This window comes from Helianthus annuus, chromosome 1 (genome assembly GCF_002127325.2).
Source record: "Helianthus annuus cultivar XRQ/B chromosome 1, HanXRQr2.0-SUNRISE, whole genome shotgun sequence".
In the NCBI taxonomy this organism is placed as follows: Eukaryota; Viridiplantae; Streptophyta; class Magnoliopsida; order Asterales; family Asteraceae; genus Helianthus; species Helianthus annuus.
In genome coordinates this window covers 58,397,938-58,409,790 of record NC_035433.2, presented here as the reverse complement: position 1 = coordinate 58,409,790, position 11,853 = coordinate 58,397,938, and the positions used below count along the sequence as shown (strand labels likewise).

At 37.4% G+C, this 11,853-nt stretch overlaps 1 protein-coding gene across 1 annotated transcript; it reads left to right on the top strand.

Moving 5' to 3' along the window:
* The first annotated feature begins 6,492 nt into the window (after positions 1 to 6,492).
* Positions 6,493 to 10,367, top strand: LOC110866881 (zeatin O-glucosyltransferase). The gene is made up of 2 exons (XM_022116027.2): positions 6,493 to 7,308; positions 9,537 to 10,367. Exons 1-2 carry the CDS (start codon positions 6,531 to 6,533, stop codon positions 10,166 to 10,168), a joined length of 1,410 nt encoding a protein of 469 aa, XP_021971719.1. The 5' UTR covers positions 6,493 to 6,530; the 3' UTR covers positions 10,169 to 10,367.
* Positions 10,368 to 11,853: the final 1,486 nt, after the last annotated feature.

The following is an 11,853-nucleotide window of genomic DNA, read 5'->3' as shown; positions in this document are numbered from 1 at the left end:
TTGTCGGTCTTCAAACATCTAGGAAACATTATTTGAGAATACCCCTGAATTTATCGAAGCTGTAGAATGAGATCCTCCACTGTTAGGTTATCATCTTTCAACCCCATTTTCTCTAAATTTATCGATTTTGTTTTTCAACGAGGATGTAATGCAATGATTCCTCTCAATTGAGTAGACGGACACTTGCTTCATAGGACTCACTTGAATCATCTCGGATGTAATAACAATACATTTAGCATCCGTGCCTGCTTGAATTATAGAAAGCAAAGGATAACGAAGATGAGCATTGTATTTAACACGAAAGTGCTGAACAACCGAGATAACAACTCTGGTTTCATCAGCTGCATTTGGAACAGGAGAGTTGAAAAAACTGCAATTGGAATTGATCTTGGAACAGCATACTCTTGTTACCATATGACACATGATAATAGCGCTTCTCTAGACAATCTGGGATTATGTTCCGCAAATTGGGAACCACATATTTGCTTCAAGATTTACGTCTGATGTCCAAGTTTGATCACATTTGACTTCATCTGCGGCAGTCCAATGACTTTCTTCCCATGTGTCTGCACCATGATCTTCATATTCTTGGTTCAATACCAACTCATCTTTAGTAGTGTTTCTTTGAGAATCTGATTCAGATACACAACGGTTCTCCAATTCCAGATCAGTAAGCAAATACACAACGGTTCTCCAATTCCAGATCAGTAATGTAAGGAGAAGCGTTGAGATAACGGACATCCATCAAGCTCAAAAAGAAAACCTGGGTTTCCCATAGTCACAAACGATTGCGGTTTGTATTTCCCATAGCCACTGTTTTCGTAGAAAAAACGGTTGCGGTTTGCACATTCAATCTTCATTGCTTCATTAAAATTAACAAGGCGGTCTCTTTGCACCGTGATCTTCATATTCTTGGTTGACTACCAACTCATCTTTAGTAGTGTTTGTTTAAGAACCTGATTCAGATACATAAATCTAGAAGCAAATATGTGGTTCCCAATTGGTTACAGAAACCACTAGCAGAAGAACTCGACACGTCTTCATGTTACGGAGAATGTTTTCGAACTTGAAGGAAAAGGAAAAATGGTTGCTGAAGTTTCGTCTTCTATGATGATCCGAAACATTCTGAATAACTACACCCTGTGTGAGCATTGGAAGCCCGACAAACAGTCTTGCAATTATATCGTGTTAAGATGTTTCTAACTAAATCCTTGAATCCCAATGCTTATCTAAAAATATTTGTTTCTTTTGCTAGTGTTTCCCATAGTCACAAACGATTGCGGTTTGTATTTCGCATAGCCACCGTTTCCATAGTAAAAAACGGGTGCGGTTTGCACATTCAATCTTCATTGCTTCATTAAAATTAACAAGGCGGTCTCGGTTATATATTTTAGAGAGACCTTTAAGTACGGATCCTACAGGTGCATTTGTAACAAGAAGTCCAACGATCCGTTCAATATATGTTGTTGTCTAAACAATATGAATGCACGCAACGAATTTGACAACTGTGACAGCTTATTAAAAGTATAAATCACCTCTAATCCTTTCCTGGTCAAATCACACACTATAAAGTTTAAATTATCGTGTGTTGTAGTTTGGAAAGATGACCGAATAGAGATCTGAATAACAAACTGTGGAGAACTTGTTTGCGTTATCCTTCAACAAACGCTAAAATACTCCAAAATACGAAAAAAAAACCTCTAAACACGATACAAAACTCTTAAATACGCAAAAATACGCTAAAATACGATAAAATACATGAAAATATGCTAAAATACGCTGCAATATGTTAATATACGTCATATTACAAAAAATACATGAAAATACGTTAAAATACGCCGAAATACGTAAAAATACCCTAAAATGGATTAAAATAAGCTAAAATACATTAGATTACGCTCAAATACATCAAAAATACTATAAAATACGCAACAATATGTTAGAATACGTCAAAATAGACAAAAATACGTCAAAATAAGCGACTAATAATATTTCCACACATGCATACATATAACACGGCAATATGCAGTACAAGTGGATTTCAAACAAAACTCTATGTAATTATAGAATACGATATTTGCACGCAACCGAACGGCACCGAAATGACGTATGTTGAAGGTATACGTCATAAAACGACAAAATATGCGAAAGGGGGCAAAAAATGGCACGTATACGCGTCGAACCGAGGGAAACACGATAAAACTAAATTTGAAATAATGCTATATACGATCTTATAGGCCTATGTCGTATCGTATATCAGCTTAATACGCATCATATAGACCTATACGATGCGTATTAAACTTTGAATTTTCTCAAAAATACCCCTGAATTTATCAGAAAAACAGGGGTATTTCAGTAAATTCATCGATTAATACGCATCGTATAGGCCTATACGATGCGTATTAAACTATAAATTTCTCAAAAATGTGTTTCAAATCAAGGGTTCCATCATTACAACCACTTGTTTTCAACGGTAATGTAATGCAATGATTCCTCTCAAATGAATAGACAAACACTTGCTTCATAGCATTCACTTGAATTGTCTCGGAAGTACTGAACAACCGAAATAACAGCTTTGGTTTCATCAGCTGCAACGTTTACCGTGGAATGCATCCTTATTTCTTTAAATCGCCCAAACAATCATGCCTTGAACGAGTCTAGTACACTCGTAATCCTCAAGCGGCTTTGAAACCGGATGGAGTCTATTAAAAAATTGTTCGATTTCACGGTGAGTGGGGAAATTAGCGACGAAGAAACTGTTCGACACAGACATGCATCAGGAAAGAAGCATATAAAGAACCTTCAAAAGTTAAAGAATATACAGACTTCAAAAGTTAAACATATTTTATTAGCTATTATACCTCGTTTAATAACAAGATAAAGAGGATGAGATATCGGCAGTTAACTCGAAGAGGTTTCTCTGGATCAGGTGTTCCAATAGAATTCCCCTGTTAACAATGTCCTGTTAATTATTTCAGATGACATGCTTGGTAACAAAGAGGAACACTTTCTTCTTTTGTTCTTCAATCTTTCTTACTTGTTAATGTTTTATTTTTTTCTACTTTTAGAAAGGTTTGACCACCTCACGACTGTAATAAAACGGAACATAATCCCAGATTGTCTAGAGAAGCGCTTTTATCATGTGTCATGTGTTGGACGAAATATATGGATGGAAAGCCCGCATAGTTTTTTTTTTTATAATTTTACAGACGATTTAGAGAAACAGAGAATACGTTACGAGATTCTTCGAGAATTAGAAAAGGAGAAAATACTAAACGACAAGGGTGTTGGTCTTTTCTCCCACGTGTGATCCAGAGGTCAGTCTCGGGTGGGCATAAGATCCGTGGGCCCTATTGTCGGATCTGTGACTCCATGGAAGATGTAATTAAGGTAAGCATGCCGTATCATGTGCCATGTGTCATAAAACGGAACATAATCCTAGATTGTCTAGAGAAGCGCTTTTATCATGTGTCATATTAGAGAAACATAATTTTACATACGATTTAGAGAAACAGAAAATACGTTACGAGATTCTTTGAGAATTAGAAAAGGAGAAAATACGGAACGAAAAGGGTGTTGGTCTTTTCTCCCACGTGTGATCCAGAGTTCGGTATTGGGTGGGCATAAGATCCGTGGGCCCTATTGTCGGATTTGTGACTCCATGGAAGATGTGATTAAGGTAAGCGTGCCGTATCATTTGTCATGTATCATAAACCGGAACATAATCCTAGATTGTCTAGAGAAGCGCTTTTATCATGTGTCATATTAGAGAAACATAATTTTACAGATGATTTAGAGAAACAAAGAATACGTTACGAGATTCTTCGAGAATTAGAAAAGGAGAAAATACGGAACGACAAGGGTGATGGTCTTTTCTCCCACGTATTTTATCAAATGAACTGTCACGTGTGATTGGCACGTGTGATTATCAAATGACAACTTCAGGGATCTAGTCCTAACTAGTTTCTCCCACGTGTGATCCAGAGAATACGTTTCTCGGGTTCGCATTCGACACAACACAACAAAAAGTAAACTTCAAAAAATCAGTGCCTTGATACGCATCTAATATGACACATGATAAAAGCGTTTCTTTAGACAATCTGGGATTATGTTCCGTTTTAACACGCCGCTTAAATCTCAGTTATGTCTCATTGCATTATGACAATATTGCTAGGGGTGCTAGTCTTTTCTCCCACTGTGCAAACTTGAAAAATCTCACCATAACACATTGTAGACTGGTGGGCTTGAATGGTTTTAATATATTTCATCTTGGACTATCTAGTCTAATACTTGAAAATGGATATGATCGTGTTAAGATTTTTGTGTATCATGTCATCGACCAACTGCTCGAAATCCCTTTCGTTTCTCGGGTTCGCATTCGACACAACACATCAAAAAATAAACTTCAAAAAATCAGTGCCTTGATACGCATCGTATAGGCCTATACGATGCGTATCAAGCCCGCCGCCAGACATAACCTGCACCTGTCAGTCTGCCATGTCTTTTACTTTATTTCATTACACATCGTATAGGTGTATACAATGGGTATTGAATTGAAAAAGTGTGCGGATAGACAGAAGGTGTGCCATTAGAAAACCCCTTTTTCAACCACCATCCATTTATAAAAAGTCAAAATGGGGTAACATGAGTTTACACTTTTTGAAACAACGGCCACTAAACATATGAAATTAGGTCTGGATTTATATACTATTACAAGACTATATACTAACTGAATAATGAAATAACTGAGTTTGCAGTAAATTAGAGGAATAGTTCTACCTATAAACCCAAATTTGAGATTATACCTGTAGTGTGGTAGCTACAGGATGAACATAATAACACAATATCCTAAACTTGAAAATGCATATTACGACGCATACAAACACGGATTAACAAAACCCTAACTTATTGACAACGAATACAACAGAGAAGACCAAATTCCAACATGAAAACAACAAACCCGGATGGGCACTAAAATAGGCAGAAAACAAAAAAAGGGGGAGACGAGATATACACGTGTCGTAATGAGAGCAGAAGATTAAGGAGCATGACATTACCATCAACATAGAGAGAAGGCACCGAGACGGAAACCACTGGAGAAGGAAAAAAATGAAAAATATGGCATAAAAGCAAGGTAGGAAGGACCTAGGCAAACAAATAAACGAAAGCATAGGGGTCAACGTGTACAAAGCAAAAGGAGGTACCAAAATAGTAAATGTCACCGACGTTAGTTTTTAAGATAGATAGATAGATAATTATAGTTCTTGAGAGTAAAATGTCAAAATCGTCCATGAGATTTGGTCATGTTTGAAGAACCAGATGGTATATCAAGAAGAATAATAAACAACCTATGGGCGTTGTGTTTGAGTTGAATTGCAATTGGGTTAACACCTGAGTGAAGGATTGAACTACCGATAGGTGGGTTAACCAATAATCTATTGTCCTAGTGGTTATGGGGGAGGTGGGAAGCTTTGCTTCTCTTGAAGGTCCTGGGTTCAAGTCTAGGCAAAGGGGAGATTTAATACTAACTTGGTGATACTAACATACTAACTATATACTGGTTAGCGATATTCTAACCGTACGCCGTTTAAAAAAAGGTGGGTTAAAAGCATAGGTTATTAGGAAAAGGTGAAGATGATAGGTGGGAAGTATCAAAAATCAAAATAGAAAAAATGGGTAAAATGTCTCAGTTGCCCTCGACTTAATGCTAAATTTAAACAACGTTAGCGAATTGGATGGAAATGACAGCAAAACGCAAACCCGAAGAACTCAAATGTAAAAAAAAGTCATTTGGATATACAAAGCAAATATGACCAAATATGAGAAACGATTTTGATATTTCACTCATAAATCAATGAATATGAAAACAAAAAACCTTTTATTTTAAATAATTTAATTATTTATAAGAAAATGTATATGGTTGTGATAATGTTTAAAATGTGTAAGAAATATTTAGGATGTATTGAATTGCTTAAGAATAATTTATACTATTAATTTTTTTGTCATTCCTAATTGGTCAAATGACAAGAAATGATTTTTTTTTCTTTTACCATAAATCGTATTTCTTTTTTTTTTTTTAACAACAATTTTTTTTTTTTAATTCATATATCGTTTATGAGATTTTAACGCAAGGCCTCCCCATTTCAAAACCTAGGTGTTTAAAGATTTTGACTTTTTCTTTACTAATGTACCAACACTCCATTAGTATAAATCTTACTTTCCTAAAATTGTAGTTTTTGGTAGGTTGAAAGTTATCCTGGCATTGATATTGGTATCGAATAGCATGGCATAAAGAGAAGGAAACAATTGTCTAGAACTACTTTAATATGTAAAAAAAACATGTTAACAATATGGCAATATCCACAATTGACCAAAATTTTTGGTCAAAAAAAAACATGTTACCAATATGGCAATATCCACAACTGACACATCAACATTTAATATCGTGTCACCATGAATAAAACGTTCTTATATAAACCCAATTAATAACGCAAACACAACACAGTTACGGTTCAACCTAAAACACTAAAATGGCCCATTCCACAAACAATGAGCTCTCAATGTCTCCCGCAGCCGTAGTTATGGTCCCCCTACCATTACAAGGTCACCTCAACCAGCTCCTACACCTCTCTCGCCTCATCTCCGACCGCAACATCCCCGTCCACTTCGTCAGCACCACCACCCACTGCCGCCAAGCTAAACTCCGGGTACAAGGGTGGAACCCACTCGCCGTTGCCACCATCCATTTCCATGAACTCCATACACCTAATTATGTGTCTCCAACACCAAACCCTAATTCCAAAACCAGATTCCCTTCTCACCTACAACCTTTATGTGAAGCCACTACCCAACTCCGCCACCCCGTGGCCTCGCTCCTCCGTAAACTCTCCACCACCACCCATCGCCTTGTTATCATCCATGATTCACTCATGGGCTCCGTCATCCAAGACTTTGTGTCCCTTCCCAACGCGGAGTCATACACTTTTCATAGTGTGTCCGCTTTTACCATTTTCTTGTACACTTTAAGAACCATTAGTAAGGAGTTTCAAAACATAACTGATCCAGAAGTATTAACTAACGACCACTTGTCGTTTGAGGATTGTTTCACCGCGGAGTTCAAGAAGTTCACTAGTATGCAACATGATTTTGCAAAACTGAACTCCGGTCGAATCTACAACTCGTGTAGGATAATTGAGAAGCCGATGTTAGACCTACTAGAAAATGAAGAGAGAAATCGAAACAAAAAGTTGTGGGCTCTTGGTCCTTTTAATCCCATAGACATAAAAAGGACCACAAAAAGAGAGAAAGGTAAGTAATTATATTGACGTATGATCACACATATAATTTTCTTTTCTAAATTCCATGTGTTCTTGAGATTTGATTAGCGATTTTAGAAGTTTTTGAATCCATAAGTGTTTCTAGGCAGTTCGCTACTATTAGGTAGCGACTCAATTAAAGCATATATTTAGATTTGCTGGCATGGCAAGCGAACTTGCCCACTCTGCTATGGTAACATGTGTAGCGGACTTGTTTGTTTTTCTAGGCAAGGGTACTCAAGAAAAATTTGGTTTGTTTTATGGATTCAGAAAGTTTTTAGAAACACTTAGGAAATCTCTAGAACGCTTAGAGATCTAAATATTCCCATATAATATGATGTAAAAATATTGAGTGTGTGCACATATTCATTACTTTTAAGTGTGAGTAGAGTCTATGTTTCTCTGTGCATAAAGGTACTAAAATTACCATATCACAGATTCATTATCTTTAAGTATGAGTAGAGTCTATATATGTTTCTCTGCTCACAATGGTACTAAAATATTTATATGCTTACATGATTATAGGAAAAATTATCAAAATATTGGTTGACCAACAGTGTTTTCAAATTTGTCACCCTCCTGCGTCGTTGGAAGGACTACTAAGCCTCGGAAGCGTTCGCCTTTCATGTTGAAGCGTCCGTTCTCTTTTCAAGCGACACGTGTCCGATGAAGCGTCCGTCTCAGTTTTGCTAACGCGTCCGTGAAGCTTCGGAAGCGTCGGCAAAGACGCATCTTTGTATATTTGTGCATACATGGGATCCCGTTCATGGAGTCAATTTTTTATAACTTATAAACATTATAACATGGGATCCCGTTAACATACATGTTATTTTTTAACGATATAAACATGTTATTTTTTAGTTAAATTTTTTAGTCCCAATTTTTTAACTTATAATCATGTTAACGGAGTCAAAAAATTTCATATTAAACACTATTAAACATCAAAACATAACATAATAAAAATCAAAATCAAAATAACAACACATAATACTCTAAAACCATATCCTAATAGCCTCCCACTCCAGGGCCACTTCCTTCTGATCGTCCTCACCAAGGTTCGGCATTTCTGTCTCCACTTTCTTGAAATATCGATCAAACCTCTCACATTCCAACCGTAGGACACGGAACCTGGAGGATAATGTGTCAACGGTCCGGTTGTGGTCCGGACCACGTAGTTGGGCGAAAATCTGTTGAACACGAACCCAGAGCCCACCGTGTCCTCGTCGTGGAGGATCGGTCATGGCATCCTCCCATGCTTCGCAACGAGCAATATCTTCAACGTCAGTCCAGGAGTTGGCCATTTTCGGGTCGTTGACGGCGTCGGAGTTGTTATAGTGAAATGGCTGAGAAAAGTTTGCAAACTTTTGAAAACGGCGGGTGGTGATAAGTGATAAGTGAACGGGGTTATATAGTGGGGTAAATGTGTGCAACGGTAAAGGATAACGGCTTTTTAGTTTCCCTTTTTTTCGTTAATTATTTAAGCGTTGGCCGAGCCTCGGGAAGCGTCGGTCAAGCCTCGGGAAGCCCTCGGGAAGCGTCGGCCAAGCCTCGGAAGCGTCGGCCAAGCCTCGGAAGCGTCGTCCAAGCCTCGGAAACGTCACAGGGACGCATCAAAAAGTATATGGTTATGATGCGTCGGTGACTGACGCATTTTGCTAACGGAGGCGGACGATTCAACATGTCGGACACGTGTCGGATTGAAAGGAAACGGACGCTTCAACGTAATAGGCGGACGCTTCCGAGGCTGTGAGAACGTTCCAAGGACGCATGAATGTGACAAAATTGAAAAGTTACTTGGTCAACCAACATTTTGGTAATTTTCCCATGATTATATCATGTTCAAAAGTTTTAAGAACTTTTATATGCTTACATGATCATAACATGTTCAAAAGTGTACTTGTATTATTTGGATGATTAGAAGGCCCGTTAGGGTTTCTTGTTCACCATGCCTAAAACCCTAGATTAGACTCTATATATATTCATCATCGGTATTCCGGGGCGCCACTTGAGACCTAACAAAAAGTACTAACTCTTTTTATTTGCTTACATGATTATATCATGTTCAAAACTCCTAACATTATTTTGTATGCTTAATTACATAATTATTTCATGTTCAAGAGTACTAACATTTTTTTATATGCTTACATGATTATATCATGTTTGCTAGTACAAATATGTCACAATAATGTTAAGTTGATAGAATTTGTATGTTTGGTGTAGGGTACAGGTGTCTTCAATGGCTTGATAAGCAAGAACCAAATACGGTTATATTCGTTTCTTTCGGGACAACTACCTCACTCACCAAAGAACAGATAATAGAGATTGCAATCGGGTTGGAAAAGAGCGAGCAAAAGTTTATATGGGTGTTAAGGGAGGCCGATAAAGGTGATGCTTCTAACGATTATGTTACACTCGAATTGCCAAAAGGATATGAAGATCGACTTAAAGGGAGAGGGTTGGTGGTTCGAGAATGGGCACCCCAGCTAGAAATCTTGGCGCACCAGGCTACAGGCGGGTTCATGAGTCACTGTGGGTGGAACTCATGTATGGAGAGCATATCAATGGGTGTGCCGATTGTGGCTTGGCCAATGCATTCTGATCAGCCCACTAACTCGGTACTTATTACCAATATTTTGAAAGTTGGAGTGACGGTTAAAGATTGGAAGTGGAGAGATCAGATTGTGGTGGCTGAAGATGTGGAGAATGCGGTGAGGGCAGTGATGACTACGAAGGAAGGGGCAGAGATGCGAATGAGGGCTGTGGAGATGGGCGGCGGTGTAAGAGAATCAGTGAAAGAAGATGGAGTTTCTTGGTTGCAACTACAGTCGTTTATTGCTCACATCACAAGATAAAAATGGCAAACCTCATGCACGAGGCTCGCGTGTATACACATCGTTACACTGCATTTCTACAATAGACTGTTTCCACGACTCAAACCCTTAACCTCGTAAGGTCCCATCATTATATATGATCAATGTATTAAAAACACAAATATATTCTTTTTTCTGTATTCCTGTCGGCTTAAACATATATTGTTCGTTTTCTCTACTATCGGAAATGGGAATTCCTTTTATTGCACAAGATGTTTTAAGTACGAAATCATTGAAACAAATCATTATGGTATCTTTTCAAGAACTTCATACAATAATTGTTATGTGTAAATTATAAACTTATGTCGTCACAGTTGCGCTCATGTCCACACGTCGTGTTGCCGCACACCTGGCTTAAATCTTGGAAACGTATTCTCATTCAGTTATATTTCAAACGTACTAGTTTGAGAATCAACAACTTGTTTAGCTGAGCTACGTTTATTAGTTTGCTATAAAACTCTGATAAGACCATGGGGTGTGGTGATCATGTGGAAAATTGATGTGCAATCTACTTCGTAGGCGCGGAGTTTTTTTGGCCTTTTGGTTGGGTGGACTAAAAAAAGTGTTTGTGGGGAACAATTTGTGCTTTTCGGGAATTTGTTATCTGAGATAGCAAATCATTGTGATGTGGAATGGTTGTCTAGTAAGGTGGAGGATGAAGTGAACTCCGTAGTAATGTGTAATGCTGAATGGACGATGTACATGTATGTGACTTGGTGAGATTTGCTATTTGAGATAGTGTATCTCAAATGACATGGCAAGATTTGCTATTTGAGATAGCGGATCTGACAATGCATTTTTGTTTTCCTCCGCCATATTATATTCTTCTGCTATATGTATAATAACTTAATTCACTCATATGGACAGGAAAGGTGACATATTACAGTGATATGCAAGCTTTAGTAACGGTGTTCCTTAACAGATACTAGAATTCTACACCAGGGTAACACACTATACATTTACATTCAATAATTTTTGTATCATAATATACAATGCACTAAAATTTCTATAAAAAATACAGTACAATATAATACTTTAGAAAGCATGCAATCCGTATTTGTCACTTGGCCAAATCTATAGTCTTGAAAAAAACTTGAATAATGATTTTCCATGCTTGAAGCCCGATAAAGCGAAGAAAGAGGCTAGCCGAACAACCTCAAATTTGGGTTCCATCCATAGAACCCAACCATCGAGCATCTTAAACTAAAGCTTAGAAAAGTGTCATCGTTCCAATAAACCTTCTCCAATATATTAGCGTCGAGTGTATCGACAACCTAACAAAAACAAAACATTATCATTAAAGCAAATAAACAAATTAACTGGCCATGATCATAAAAAAATACAAAGAGTAATTACATATAATATGCTACCTTGAAGTAGAATTCTAGTATCTGCATATTCATCAAAATCGTAAATTTATGTTAACTAAAGCCTACATATCATTGTAATATTTCTACATTTCCTGTCCACATGAATAAAGTAGTTATTATACATATAGCAGAAGAATATAATATGGTAGAGGAAAACAAAAATGCATTGTCAGATCTCCTATCTCAAATAGCGAACCGTTCCATGTCAATGTCAACTGAGATTCAATCTTGCCATGTCATGTGAGATCCTGATCTATCTTAGATAGCAAATCTTGCCAAGTCACATGTACACCGTCC